The sequence below is a fragment of the Triticum dicoccoides genome, chromosome 2B, assembly GCF_002162155.2.
Source record: "Triticum dicoccoides isolate Atlit2015 ecotype Zavitan chromosome 2B, WEW_v2.0, whole genome shotgun sequence".
NCBI lineage: Eukaryota > Viridiplantae > Streptophyta > Magnoliopsida > Poales > Poaceae > Triticum > Triticum dicoccoides.
Genome location: NC_041383.1, coordinates 818,223,587 through 818,240,033, shown reverse-complemented (window position 1 = coordinate 818,240,033; position 16,447 = coordinate 818,223,587). Strand labels below are relative to the sequence as shown.

At 40.0% G+C, this 16,447-nt stretch overlaps 1 protein-coding gene across 1 annotated transcript; it reads right to left on the bottom strand.

Annotated features, from left to right (window-relative positions):
• Positions 1 to 13,558: 13,558 nt before the first annotated feature.
• Positions 13,559 to 15,447, bottom strand: LOC119366591 (serine/threonine-protein kinase SAPK5-like). Its single transcript, XM_037632347.1, has 3 exons — positions 15,014 to 15,447; positions 14,583 to 14,906; positions 13,559 to 14,499 (listed from the first exon to the last, which is right to left on the bottom strand). The coding sequence occupies exons 1-3, from the start codon at positions 15,131 to 15,133 to the stop codon at positions 13,756 to 13,758; spliced, it is 1,188 nt and encodes a 395-aa protein (XP_037488244.1). The 5' UTR covers positions 15,134 to 15,447; the 3' UTR covers positions 13,559 to 13,755.
• Positions 15,448 to 16,447: the final 1,000 nt, after the last annotated feature.

Below are 16,447 nucleotides of genomic sequence, written 5' to 3'. Positions count from 1 at the left end.
ACAATGCAAAATCATTACAGCTGAAGGAAATTAGTCTGACAGTGGATGATGGTGGTCCTTCGGAGCAACTCAAACAGGGGGTCTCTATAGATTTTACTCCGCCATCCTCCCAACAGAATTCGCAAGACAACACAAGGCTGGACAGTCAATGTAGCTGTGTAGATGATGAGCACATCTCCCCTACTCCACCATCACAGGTGCTTGCTCTAACTTGACACTATTATATGTGGTTGCATGTTGCGTATGATGTCTAGCTTGTATTGCTTCTAACTTCCTTTGCATCTGCTTACTTTACACATAATGCCTGTGAATATGACACGTGTTCTTGTTTCTAGAACATACGTGTACATGATGAGCACATCCTCCCTACTCCACCATCACAGGTGCTTGCTCTTACTTGGAACTGTTATATGTGGTTGTGTTTTCCGTATGATGTCTAGTTTGTATTGCTTCTGATTATGTTGAATTGCATCTGCGTAGCTTACAACTTATACCTGCAATGATCACTTACCCATAAGACACATTTAACTTGGTACTGTGATGTAGGTTGCATCTTGCATTGTCTTCTAGCTTGTACTGCTTCTAATTTCTTGAAATGACACTTACGAAGAGACACTTTTTACCTGATAGAGTGATATTGGCTGCATGTTCATATGGTGCCTAGCTTTCATTTCTTCTAATTTTGTTGGAATGCCTTCCGCTTACTGTTTTTTCATACATATTCCATCCTCCTATCGTACGTGTGAATATGAAACGCTGTCTTTTTTTGTATATATTCCATCCTCCTATCCCGCGCTTGTCTTACATCAAAGTAGTGTTCGTCTGTATCATGCATCAACCAGTTATGCAGAGCTAATTTTAGTCATCTTCTTGTGGTTTTGACTTCATAAGGAAATATCAGAAAATAGGAAGGAAAAGAGTAAGTTAGGGGATGTTGGTGGTCCTCCGCACCGACGCAAACAGAGACTCTCTAGATTTGCCACTGCTACTGCTAATGAAGTTGAAGTCCCAAGTCTACATGATGAGTTCATCTCCCGTACTCCACCATCGCAGGTGCTTGCTCTAAGTTGATAGTGTGATAATTGGTTTCATGTTGCATATGTGTTCTAGCCTGTATGTCTTCTATTTTGAGTAAATTGCACCTGCTGAGTTTATACGTTATACATGTGCATATGACATGGCTTTCTGTGTCTAGAATACACTGCATCTATCTATCATACCATGTTCTTACATAAAAGTACTGTTGTTGTGTATCCCGCATCAGTCACTCATGATTGGACGCTTTTAACATGGCAGTTTGATAGTGGTTGCATCTTGCATTGATTTCTACGTTGTACTGCTTCTAATTTTTCGAATTGCCACTGATGACAAGACACTTTTAACTTGGCAGAGTAATATTGGTTGCATCTTTCATATGGTGTCTAGCTTGCATTACTTCTATTTTCTTCAAAATCCTTCTGCTTATTTTGCACATCATAGCTGTGAATATGTCATGTCGTCGTGTTTTTCTTATATATTCCATCCTCGTACGGTTGTCTTACATCAAAGTATTGCTTGTCTGTATCATGCATCAATGAGTTCTGAAGAGTGATTTTATTCTTTTGTGTTGTGGGTATAGCTTGACATGGCAAAGTCAAAAAAGAGCAAGAAAAATAATATAGTAGGGATTGTTGTTACTCGTCGGGTGAAACGGAAAAGGTTCTGTCGTCGAGATTCAACTGGTACTTATAGTGCAGTAGAAGGTCCAAGTCCACCGGCTAAATCTACAGACACAGTATCACCTGCTCCACCAGCTGCAGCATCCGCTTCAACTATACCAGCATCTGAACCAGTTACTCGTTCATTTGCTCCGGAACTGGCCAGTTCCCAAGCTGCCTTCACACCTAACACTACTTCTGAAGCACTGCTGACACAAAAGGACTTGGCAAGATCAGATAAACCTCATGAGCATCAACACCAAGACGGTGCCTGACCGAGTCAAGTTTCAGTTGCATGCTCCTTTATATGTACTCTCACAGTTTCATGTACACTAACACTTTACATATACGTTGTTGAACTAGCACCACGGTGCAAGAGGAAACAGACATCAGGGATAATGCTTGACAGATTAACAAAATCTAAAGGAGGAAGAATGGAGATCCATTTTGAGGCAGGTTTAAAAAGGCCACGTGATGCTACAGAGCCAGCCAAGTTAGTATCAGAGGGAGCCGTTGCCGTTAGGTGTCATGCACGTATCCTCCCAATGTGGATCCAGTATAGGAATGAGAAAGACAATACCCAGTTTAACACCTTCCTTGACCATTTATCCGTAAGTAATGTTATTCATCGCAATTAGTAATATTATCTTGCTTTGTCCCATAGTTTCTAGCTTCCTCCTAATAAGACTCACATTCTTTTTTCAACAGATGAGGTTCAAGTTGGATCCGAAATATGATGCAACTAAACAAGCATGCACTCATGTTTTTCAGTCTGCTCTGCGACAGTATCGGTACCACCTTAGAAAATCTCACTTTGAAGGCGAGGCTAACAATGAAATCGCCCAAACATCTCCAGTGGAATATATTACAGATGAAGACTAGACATCCCTCGTTAAACATTGGTCTGATCCAAAGTATCAGGTAGGCTATATGTATTTGATCAGACCACATATTGAACTTGTATTTATGTATGTTCCTTACAAGTGTATTTTCTTCTAGGCTAACTGTTTGAAGAACAAAACCAACCGTTCTAAAGTGAAATTCCAACAGACAACAGGATCTCGTAGCTATATTGCACACTGCGAGGCTCTTGTAAATAACTTCTACTTCCTTCTTTTTTGTGTGCCATATTATCGTATCTATATTGACTTGTTCCAAATACAGAGGAAAGCCCGTGTGGACCAAAAAGAACTTGAACCGAATGCAGTTCAAATCTTCAAGGATTGCCACACCAGCAAGATGAAGGGCATGAGCACACCATTTCAAGCCGCTGTTGTAAGTCCTTACTCCTCCTGCCTTGAACTGATTGGTACTGTAATGTGTTCATTTAACTACTTGGTTTGTAGTCAATGTTGGTTACTCTGTTCACTTTTATACACAGTTGCCTTAACGTATCATTTCACCTTACATGGTTTAAAAGAGATGAAGGATATTCTTTTGGTCTTGATCTATAATCTAGTTGTTATGTTCACGGGCGCACATAATGATAAAATAGCATGTTTGTTTTATATCTGTTTGCCCATGATATGAATGATGCCATACTATGCTCATCCTACTTTAAACCATGTCTGTTTATCCTTAGATGTCAACGAATGTGAGGAAATAGACAATACAGTAGGCATGCTACATGGAGATATGTTCCGAAACTGATTTTATTATGTAGTTGGCACTACAATACATGCTAATGCATTACAGTAGTTCACCAAAATAAGTTATGTATAAACGTTTAACCTACTTTGTTTGTTTTTGTCTCATTAGTAACTTATCTGGTACACTAATCTACAAGTTCAAACTTTCAGGAAGCTATGGAACAAATGATTGAACAGCCACAACCACCTGAAGGTGACGAGGCTACTACAGGCACAATGTCACCTCTTGCTGCTGTGGTCAGTATCTCTCCACTAACAGTGCAAAAAGCACCTTCCTGCGTAATTCTGGGTTGGTTGTCAAGGTAACCTCGTCCAAATCGCCTACTGAACAAAATCTTCTGCTAGACAGAGTGATATATCTGTGGTCCAGACACAAGTCCAATCCCTAATGGACGTTGTTTCTAAAACAAAAATAGTGGTTGAGAAATGTCGTCAAGATATGAATGGTTTTGAAACCGGACTATCAGACATTCGCTTCGTTGTTCAAGAGCAATGGCGGAAAAAGGTGGAGATCGTGCTGCTCCATCAGATTCTATAGCCTGAAACATTAGCACTCAGGTCAAATGATCTGTGCTTCTATACATCTAATGGTGCTTTTATCTGGAAGGACTGTAAACTTTATGCCAACAGGCCTTTTGTTGTATGGTTGGAATTTATTTTTTTGTGATACAACATTTATAATGCTGCCACAGGCTGCAGTAATTACGACGCTATTTTTGTATAGTGTATGTTTATCTTAGTAATGTATTCGGCCGAAAGCTTCATAGGAGCACAACATGCCAACATTCGTCGGGCCCATTCCAATTGGGCTAAAAACGAGTACAGGCTAAAATTGGCATGTAGCCCACTAAAAATATTTGGGCCTAAATCAGCATAAGCTTTCATATTTTTCTGGTAGGCCTGTGCCCATAGTGGGCCTTTAACAGGCCTAAACATAATTTGGGCCCTCAGTAAAAATAGGTCGTTTACAGGTGTAAATATCTCGAGCCCATAAAAAACATAGGCCTTTAATAGACCGAAAGTGAGATTGGGCCCTGATTGTGCCAAATAACCCACTGGACTTAGCAGGCCGAAATGGTGGCCCATTTACGCTGAGGATCTTTGACAGGCCGAAATTCGGATGGGCCGTAAATGCACCGACCTAATACACGGGCCTTTAACAGGCCGGAACTTCGGTCGGGCTAGATTATCGTCATTTTTATATGGGCCATTAATGGGCCCGATATGACGTTGGGCCACATATGGCCCATGGTTTACGTCCGGTGTTAACAGGCCGAAAATGACAACAGGTCGAAAGTGGCCCAAATCTATAGTGGGCCTCTAACAGGCTGAATCTTAGACATGGCCGAATATGACCCAAATTCTTCACGGTCGCTTATGGGCCGAAAGTTTTGATGCCTGTAAATGGGCCCAAATGAAGCCGGACCTTTAACAGGCCGGAAATACACCGGGTTGTAATTCGGCCCAATTACTTAGCGGACTGTTAACGGGCCAGAAGTGACCATGGGCCACGTTGATGACAAGTTTAGGAAAGGCCATTGATGGACCGATTTGACAGAGAATGTTGGGCCTTTAGCTGGGTCGGCCCATTATGGTCTGCAGAATCTTGTGGGCCTTTAGCGGGGCCGGCCCATTATGGTCTGCAAAATCGTGTGGACCTTTAGCTGGGCGGACCCATTATGGTCCGCTAAATTTTGTGGGCCTTTAGCTGGGCCGGCCCATTATGGTCCGCTAAATCTTATGGGCCTTTGGTTGGGCCGGCCCATTTAAACTTTGTGGACCAATTTTGGGCCGGTCCACATGTCAACATATCATAGGCCCATCTCGACCGTTGGATGAGTGACACCTGTGCCAACGCGGAGCTGACGCGTGGATCCGTCAGCCAATGAGAATTTTACACGTGGAAAATCAACATTGGTCGTGGCTGTTAATGGGTTATCGGATCCAAAATCCGACCTGATAGCTTAACGGTGTTCCTTACAGTGGATGCCACGTGTCGGTCACCCTTGACGAAAGCACTTCTGTGACGCGCGATTTATCTTCATGGAAGTGGACACTTCCGTGATGATAATTTTGGTATTGTCATGGAACACTTCTACGACAGCACAGGTATGACTATCTTGATTCTGTCATAAAATCGTCATGGATGTACATGCATGACAGAAAATGCGACCTACTGTGACAAACACGTATCATCACGGAAGTGTATTTTTTTTGTAGTGTATACCCACATGAATGAATATTCGAGTGAACCTCCAGTTGCCATGTGCTATTCCTGTTGCTTCGCGGTATGTTACAAATACCCGAGGTGAGACATGTTGGCATTCTCGTGGATCCACAACTTGTCAACTATGTTAGTTACCTCGTTACTGGTATTGTTCTCTTTTCTCGTTACAGTGTTCCGACATCCCCGTGATCAAATCACAGTGTCTGACCAGACGATGATGGATACCGTAACACCGAGAGGGCCCAGAGATATCTCTCCATCGTCGGAGGAGTAAATCCCAATCTTGAGCTATCAAGTTACTTGACATACTTTTCCATGAACCTGTAAGCCGCCGTAATAGCCACCCATTTACAAATGACATTTAACAAACCCCAAAGTTCATGAAGCAAGCATGAAGAAACTCGATACTCTCATGGTCTAAGGAATCATGCAAACGTTAACCATCTTTGTGTTATTTACCATTAACTTGTGATGAATGAATCTCATAGCATAACATCAATCCGGGTCGATTCAACACAAATGTTCTCTTAACATTGTGCCCTCAAAGTTGCTGGCATAGACATGCCCATGATTGGGAAAACATAATCATCATGCAACACTTGAGCTAGTCTTAGAGGCATGACTAGGAATACATTTTACCGTTTATTATTCCACACGTGCACATGGGTTTTCCCCAGAGCCTTTATAGATATGCGGGCTCGGGAACCACAACAGTTATAGCATTGAACATAAACATAATTATGAACATGGAGATAAATAATAGCATTTATTATTGCCTCTAGGGTATATCTCCTACAATTGTCCGTGTACGGCTTAATGTTATTGTATCATTCAAAATAGTTGTTCCCACGTGTATTTGAAAAGTATTTAACACATATTCATAATATGTTCAAAACCATAGGTTTGATCAAAAACATTAGTTACGCATTTGAAAATTGTGAAATATGTATAAAAAGTTTTGATATGTATACAAAATGTACAATGTGTATGAAAACTAGTAAACATCAAAACATATATTTGAACTAAATGTTAACCATGTATTTGAAAAAAGTTAAACATGTATAAATTTTTTCATATGTATTAAAAATGTATATGTGTGAAAAAAAGTATGTATCAAACAATATGTTAGAAAAAAATAGTCATGTATTTGAAAAATGATAGACATGTATAAAATAATGTTCCTAATGTATACAAATATCAATAATGTTTATAACAAGTAGGCATGTGTTGAAAAACTATAGGAAGAAAACCGATGAAGAAACTTGGAAAACTAAAATCAAAATTAAAACCATTGAACCCAACATATTAAAGCAAAGAGAAAACAAATTCCTCCTTTTTTCAGTTTACATTTCTATTTTTCCATTCCTCCTTTTTTTTCCTTTCTAGTTTTACTTATTACTTCTTAAGAATTCTTTAATTTTCCAAAATTTATGAACATATTTTCAATTTGGACACTTTTTGAAACTTGGGAAATATTTCCACTTATTGAGCCTTTTTTTAACTCGTAAAATTTATGGATATAGTATTCCCTCCTTCTTTGTTGAAGCAGTAGATTCAGATATGGAATACATATACGAGCACAATGTTGAGTCGTCCGAGGACTCATCCAACAAGGAGGACTACACGGATGAGACGATGATGATGCAGGTGGTCCTTGCAGACGCTATGCGTGCGGAAGACCATATTCTAAATTTCAAGGGATTGATCCAGGGTCATCGAGTGCTCAATCGCAACAGAGCACACAAGCTGTTGCCGTTGATGGCAGACTATTTTGCCCCTGGTACCCTATTCACTAACAATTTTGATGACACTTTAGGATGCAAAAAAATATCTTAGGTTGTCTCTACCATGGTGTCTGGTTCTTTAATGACTATTTCATTTTGAAAAAAGGATGTCAAAAGGGTTAGGTTCTCTAGTTACCAGAAGTGCATCGGCGCATTGTAGATGTTTACATATGGCCACTATATTGGGTCATGACCTTTAAATTATAGCGGTCAAGTGGCTTGCATGTCACAATCGTAGATAGCTGCAATCATTGGTGGTAAAAGTCACTTATATTACTAACTAGAAAGTGGGTGGCGTGTGTTGCCGCGCCGGTCCATATGGCACAGTATGCCCACAACAACCAAAGGAGGATAACATCATGAAAAATATAGCTACATACACGAACCATTCATGAATTCATTTTTTAATATGTGCATTGCAAATATTTGAAGTGCTACAAGAAAATGGTGACATTTTTTAGAAAGACCCTCAGCATCCGCATCATTGTGATGCATAGAGCTAATAAATGCAGTAGCATTTTCAAAGTGAAATGCGTGACCATGGAACTACCGACCGGTCTTACTCCTTCTCCTTGATGTACTAATGGGCCCAATAATAGGGCTTTGGCCCACATGTCCTTCGATGTTAAGATAAGGGTTTATCATTTATGCCACTAGTTGTGTCTCACTACTCAATTTTGCCTTCAGAAGTTACACCTCCTAAAAAATGTCATCGTTCCATGCGGTCCTTGCACAAAAATATCTTAGATACCTAAAAAATGTCATCGTTTCATTAGATGTTTGCTCAAAAATGCCATTAGACACCATTACTGTTAGGTCAAACCGGTTGACCATGTTATATGAACAAAATACCCCTAGACCCACAGGTCAGCTCTCTATATCCCACAATTGTAAGTGTGGTGTGGCCCCCACTTGTTAGGAGTAAGCAACTGAATAATTTTAGAGGAAAATAAGAGCGTTCTTGGGGATCGAGTGGGACCCACACTTTATCGTAGTGAGATAGAGGGAGAGCTGACATGTTGGTCCATTGGTATTATGGTCATTATAACATGGTAAAATGGGCTATGAGCTGGCACTAATGGTGTCTAGTGGCATTTTTAGCTTGCGCCTAACGGAGCGATGGCATTTTTTAGTAGTTGAAATTACTACTTGCAGAAATGAATAGAGAGACACAACTAGTGACATAAAAGGTAAAACTCTAAAAACAATTGTGGGACACATGGACCTAACGTGGTCTCACCACAAGCGCGCCCACTTGTTAGTAATAATGGGCCGGCCCAGCAGGTTCACCTTTATTTCACTCCTCCGTTTCTTCCATTCAATAACTTTTTTGGTTATTTTTCCTTTCTTCACATTTTTGAAAATTATTCTAAATAGATATACTTAAAAAATTCAATTAACTTCAAAAAGGTTAGAATCCCAAACTGGAAAAATGTTTAGAGTGTATAGAAAAATGTTAGCGCAATTTTTTAAAGAGGTTGAAAACAATTAAAACAAAATGTCTATGGCATTAAAAAATGTTTATGCATTTCAAAAATGCACGTGACATTTAAAGAAAAATTATAATATGTAATATCATGTGCAATGTAATTCAAAAAACATCGCACTATTAAAAACAATGTATTTTCCATTTGAAAAATGTTCTTGACATTTTTAAAAACATGTTACAATTCAGAAAAATGTTTGGGAAGTTTAGAAACTATTTTGTATCATTCATTAAAATGTTTCAACATGTATTTCATAAGTGTTTAACACGTATTCAAAAAAAGTTCAACAACATGTTTTTCTGAAAAAAATGATCATATGTTCAAAACCTGCTAAACTTCTAGAACAAATGTTTCTTCTATATATAACTATCTACAATCTGTATGAAAAACGATTCATAATAACATATTTTTAAATAATGTTAATCTTTAATTTAGTAATTTTAAGCATTTATATTTGTTTTCAAATGTATACAAAAATCTATAATGTTACAAAGAAGAGTAGACATCAAAATATGTATTTGAAAAAAAAATCATCACGTATTTGAAAAAAAATTCAAACATGTATATAAATATTCCTAATTTCTACCAAAAATCTACAATGTGTACAAAAATGTAGACATGCATTTATTAAAATAAAAAGTTGGAAAAAAGGCAACAAAGAAACTGGTAAAGAAACATATAAAATGGGAAACCAAAACAAAAACCACTGAAACCTATCACAGAAAAACAAAGAATAAAGAAACAAAAAAAGAAAAGCAAAAACAAAAACATAAACAAACATTAAAAACCGCCAAAAGAAACATAGAAAGAAGAGGCCGTTCAATGATAGAGAAAAGAGGTGACAGAAAAAGAACGACCGCTTACTCAGGTAACTAAGCAGACCAACTAGCATATTTTTCATTTTTTTTCACTTTTACTTTTCAAATATGTCCCTTTCCTCATTTTTTGCTTTAATTTTTCTCATTTTCTTTTTTGGATTTTTCTTATATTTTTAGGTATTTAAATTCAAGAGTATGAACAACTTTTGAAAATTGGTAACTTTTTTTTCACTTAATGAACATTTTTTGAGTTCATGAAAACTTTTCTAATGTGTGTGATCATTTTTAAAACTTATTAATATCGAAATTTTTGATAAATGTTTTATTTTTTATTAGTAATATACAATAATTTTTTTACTTTGGTAGATTCGGGTTTTTATGTTGAAATAAATGTTTGTTTTCTCAATATAAAAATTGTATGAAATGAAAAAAAACTAGCTGGCTCACTGTAAGAAAAATAAAACCACTGATAACTGTACAAGGTTATTTGTCCCGAGCACACGAAAGTGCTAAAGGGGCCACCTGCCCATCATGTCATTTGACGAAAGTGATGAACATGAGATTTCGTATGCCATGTTCTGATTATGCCGCTGGATATAACATGCATCACAATGAACATTGACCGTTGAAGCATATGGTTAATTAATATATAAAAGGTCTAGAATGGAGTCTAGACCGAAGATTCACCAAGTCAATGATTTTCCCTGCTTTGTGCAGCCAATGTGTGCTCTTATAGTTAAATTGGTACTTTCTCTGAATACCAAATCTGAAGCTTTTCCATGGCTAACAATTCATTTTGAATATATTAATTAACTGTAAAGACATACATTCCATATTGCTAGTAAAAAGAGGTTTGAACAGATAACTTCACTTAGATAACTTTCTATGGTTGACACATCACTCATCATCATCATGCATAGTAATGGCCAAAAAGGTAACATCAGCTAACAACATGGGAGGTGGCATCAACATCATTAAAAAGCGTTAGGCTTCAAGATTTGCCAATAGACAGTCCAATGCATTCTTGTTGGTTAGTGGTATTCAAATATAGTGAAGAGAAAATTGAGAATGAAAATAGACATCACTACTTCAGCAGAGCAACTATGACAATCTACTCAGTAATTTTCACATACATGCTGATCACTATGGCTATTGTCTCACAGACTCTAGAAGCAAATCTTATTCACTACATTTGCTTTGAATTGTTGCATCATAACTCGACACAGTTCCACGATGTTTTTTCCGGCAAAAGAACCTCTAGAAGAACTATACGCAACCTAAAAAAACTTGAAATGGGCTAAAAATGGCTAAATTTTCTCTAAATAGTGTAATCTGGATGCAAAATCATTAAGTAGGGTAGTTAGTGTGAAATATATAAATTTATGAGGTAAAATCTGGAATTTACTCATATTTGTAATATTTAGTTTACACAATTAACCATGAAAAAATTATTAAGTATAGTGTTTTTATTATAAATTTCCAATGTATATCATCGAATAATGCAATTTGGTTGTGCCTTTTTTGTAATCAAAGTTATATTTAGTTTATACTTCTGAATACATTGTCTTTTAAAATTATTATTATCCTAAATAGATAAATGTGATAGCGATAGTGATAGAGAGAATTGTCCGCCTCCACGACATTAGTTTGTGACACTTGAATGGATTTTTGGGTTTATGTTTATTAATTGGTTAGCACAATGAACCATAAAAAGTTATATTTTGTAACAAAGGTTATATTTTATTTTATTTTCTTTTGAGACATTATCACTAAATACAATATTTAAATCAAAAAACTTAAATTTGAGAATACTAAAAAGTGCAATTCATAGGCCTTTGTGAGATTTTTTTTGCACTTGCATTAATTATATCGTATATATATTTGTGTGTTTGGTCATGTACATTTAGTACCCTCGAATATCCCAGTAGAGATCTCTAAAGCACAAGTCTAAGAAATATCATATAATGCGTAATTTCGTATAATGAAGTAAAAAATTTAGAGTATAATGTGCTTACGAGGAGCTTCCTATTGGGCCATACATATTGTTTTCTGGTCGATTTCAAGTAGCTATACTTAGTTCGACATTCATATTATGCAATGGGGATATTCTCAACTCTTTCTATTTACCCGAATATTGATTATTAGATCAAAAGTCTATTATTATGAATTTAGAAATAGTTATTTCTCACCCAGTTAAGAAATAGAAAAGCACATACTCACTTGACTAACTATTTACCATTGACAAAAAAAAAATCTTAAACTACTTTCCAATCAAACATGTTCTGTAATATTTATAACGAGATTTTAATAAAAGGCACACATGATTTTCATAAAAAATTCCGCAAACATCTGAAAAAGTAATTTTAGGATGTAACCTCGACCTCCTGCTCCATTGAAGATGACTATAAACAAACGTCTCGAGAACTCACAAAATATGAAATTTATTCCTTTCAGTGTTGCCGACTCGTGTATAAACAACTCTATTCTTACAAACCAATTCAAATTCGAAACACTAGGTTCAATTTGTTTTTTAATCAAAAAGAAACCGAAAAAAATTCACTTAACTCCGCGTGAATTGATTTTCCCAACACTACCGAACAGGCCCTAAAGTTGATCCAATTACCGTTCATATAACAAAATTTATATTTATTTATAATTTATTTTTATCAAATTAAAATATTATCTTGTATAAATACATAACTTAGTCAGCATAATTGTCCACACCAGTGTTGAAAATATTAATGATGGTGCTTTTTCTATAAAATCACAATCATTAAACATACATTTGGATGTGCTCAATTTGAGTAATATTTTGCAACAAAAGTTATATTTATTTTTTTAGACATTATAATTTTAAAGAAGTCTTTAAACCAAAAGGTTAAATGTGATAACGTAAAGCACAAACAGGACATCAACCTGATTAATTTGTTTTAATTAATGAACTTTTTTAGATGGCTAATTGAATGAGTTACAGTGTATATATTTGTGCATGTTTACGTGTATACTTAGTATCCTCAAATGCCTTTGCAGAGGTCTCTAAAGCATAGGGATACAAATCAGATAAATCTTCGTGGAGGAAGAAGCAAAATGAAGGGGAAAATGGAGTTCATCGTCGACGCACCTATCAGGCAACAGGCAGAGCACATATAGGTTCCGTACATGCGCCAAGCCCGACACAAATTATGATCACAGGCCCAATCACTCGCCCCGCTACTACTATTACTAGCCCATGGCACAAAGTTAAGCATCCGGTGCCAAATTTTGATTGGAAATAAAACCCATGCTAGCAGGAGTACCGGGAATGTTTTTTGTAGCACCCCCAATGGAGATGGCCTAAGAAACTTTCTTTTTGAGAAAAGCGTCAGATTTATTACAAAGGTTCACCGGAAGTACAAAACATTTCAAACTTAATAAAAATTACATCGAGATTCCGAGACCACCACACGACCACTATCGCCGCCAGAAGGAACCGCTGACGCGTGTTGTCGCCGCTCCCCTACGTGGAACTTGTTACCGAATCGTTGGCATACTGCTATCCTGGTGTTTCAATGGTCAGATATGTCTGCTTATATATTGGGTCAGACCATTGACTAATATGGCATTCACGGCCGCCAATTTATTTGTTCTCCATTATTAGAAAATAAATTATACTACTTACTTGATGCTAAACACTTCTCCCTTCGTCCGAAAAAATTTGTCCCTCAAATGGATGTATCTAGCACCAAAATAGTGCCAGATACATCCATTTGAAAGAGAAGCTTGGGACAAATTTTTTCGGACAGAGGGACTATTTGTTTAGATTACGATGATGTTTAGACCAAATTATACTACATGTAGTGTGAATTTTCACAAATTCTGGACTACCGTACCCAGTGCCGAGATTCACTGAGAGGAACTGCAAGCAAGCACCCATCCCACATTTCCACAAAAAAAGGGGGTTTGAACAAAAAACTTAGTGTTAATTAGCTAAATTGTTACAGTTGACAAAAAGAAAAATTCAATCAATCTTATAACAGATAATTAACCAGAGTGGACTAGAGACGACGTGGAGGAGCAATGGCCGGCGGCGCTATGTGGTGAGAAGAGATTGACGTCAGATTTGGAGCTTGCTCATGCCGAAGTCCCCGCTGGCGTGCACCTCCCGCACCGTCCGGTCATACTCGTCCTCGCCGTACTCCTCCTCCTCCCCCTCCTGGTTGCCGTCCTCCTCGTCGGAGGCCTCGCCGTCGCCGGTGCCCCACCCGTACCCGGTCACCGGCTTGTCCGGCTTGGGCACCGTCTGCGCCTCCTGCACGATCTTCATGATCTCCTCCACGCTCTGCGCCGAGTAGGCCGGCGCGGGCGCGGGCGCGGGCACCGCCGCTCCTCCTCCGCCATTGGAGGAGGCCGTCGCGCTCGCACCAGCGCTGCCGTTGGAGGAGGGGGCGACGTCGGCGGCGTGGCGGCGGTTGTAGTAGGCCTGCTGCGCCTCCTCCTTGAGCTCCCGCGGCAGGTTCTTGAGGAACCAGGGGTGCGCCTTGATCTCGGCCATGGTGATGCGCTTGCGCGGGTCGGCGACGAAGACGCGGGAGAGCAGGTGGCGGCAGGTCTGCGAGACGTGCACGTACTCGGGGATCTTGTACTGCACCGACATGATCCGCGCGATGGTCTTGCGGAAGTTCTTGGGGTCCTTGGTGTCCTCGAACGGGTAGCCGCCCACGAGCATGACGTAGAGCGTCACCCCGCACGACCACACGTCCGCGTGCTTCCCGTCGTACTCGCGCCGCGACAGCACCTCCGGCGCGATGTACGCCGGCGTGCCCACCGTCGACTTGGGCCGCGAGTGAAGCACCGACGACTGCATATCAATTTTCCTTCCTTTAGAACCACCATGATCGATCAGAAGAAGAAACAGAGGAGGAAGAAGAATCAGGAGGGAACCTTTGAGTATCCGAAGTCGCAGATCTTGAGTCTCGGCGCGGGGCTGCCGTCGAGGAGGGTGTTCTCGAGCTTGAGGTCGCGGTGGCAGATCTGCATGGCGTGGCAGAAGCTGACGCCGCAGACGAGCTGCTGGAAGAAGTAGCGCGCCTCGTCCTCGTGGAAGCGGCCGGCGTCGCAGATGCGCTCGAAGAGCTCGCCGCCGGCGGCGTACTCCATGACGATGCCGAGGTGCGTGGGCGTGAGCACCACCTCCTTGAAGCGGATGATGTTGGGGTGCCGCAGCGACCGGTGGTTCACGATCTCCCGGAACACGTTCTCGTCGATCTTCCATTTTTGCAGACCAATCCACGCAAGGTCAGGGCAAGGCCATGAATGAATGAACCGAAGCAAGATGTATAGACAGGTGAATCGATCGAGCAAGCCGTACGTACCCTGTATCCTCGCTCGATGAACTTCATGGCGACGAGCTCGCGGGTCTCCCGGTTGCGCATCAGCTTGGCCACCCCGAAGTTGCCCGACCCGATCTCCCGGACCGGCTCGTACTTCTCCATGCCTGATCTCTCTCTCTCTCTCTCGACCGAGCTCCCTCCTTCCTCCTGATGCGGTGCTATCTGGGAGGAGAACAGAGGAAGAAGATGATGTGCGTGGGGGTGGGGGGTGTGTGGACGTGGGGGTTGCTGCAGCTGATGATGAAGATGAGTGGGGAGGGAAGAGGGAGGGAGCAGGTGCGTTGGGTGCGCGGCTGGCCAAGTTATCCTACTCCTACTACTAATCAATCACATACACATACACTAGTCTACAAGTATAATAGTGCCTTGCACTGCTTGGAATGAAGCTGAGGGGGACCTGCTCCCTCTCTTAACCTCTCTCTGTCTGATGCAGCATCCTCGTGCATGGATCTACACCACAAGTGTAAAGTGCACTGTTCTCTTGTGTTATCTAGCCTAGGTGCATGCACTGCTTTGCTGTCTGATGTACATCTACATGCATGTACATGCACTAGTAGGAAAAATGAACTTTCTTGAGAGAGATAATTAGCAGGAGTACTAGAAAATTTTGGTGAAGAAAGCTCCACTTTCCACTTTGAATTGATGAGTTTATATAGTACGATTAATTGCGGTGTTGCTTTCGGGATGAACTGTTGCTTAGGCTAAAGGGCACTGCTGATGACAGAGCACTAATGCCAACAGATACCTGAAAGCTCAAAAGGCCCAAAAGCAGATAGATAGATGCGAATGAAATCCTTACATCTGGATATTATTGGAATATGCATCATCATCATCATCATCACTAGCTAAAAGCAGAGAAGAGAGAGCGTCCGTCCAGGAAGAAAGGAAGGGAGGAAGATGATCAACCTGATCATGACCGGCTCAGCAAGCCGTTCCAATTCCCAACCCAACCAAGGAAAATATCTAGCTAGGGTGGAAGATGATTTGAATACAAATCCCGAGCCGGCAGAAGATAAACATCTTGTGGAGACGGTTGCTCTGAAAAATCAGCCCTTGCCTTGTTTGCCAATTAATTCAAAGTCGTCCGGCCGATGATATATACAGCACGGTAATTACAAGCATTTTATTCTTTGTGCTTGCGCCGTGCTGACTGCTGACAGGGACGGCGCCCCTAACATAACCTCTTATTATTGTTAAACCCGTCAGTCAGGCCGGATATTTTTGGCCCCGTCAGATCTCAGATCCGATGTATGTATCCACTAGCTAAGCTGTAGTAGTAAGCTATTAATCTGTCAGTGGGCGAAAAGGACTGAGCTACCTTAATTAACCTGCATGTGATGTGATCCTGGCCATCACGGCATGAACGGATGAAGACAATCAAGCTTGTGCGACCAAGATGCATGGTGGTGCAGGACA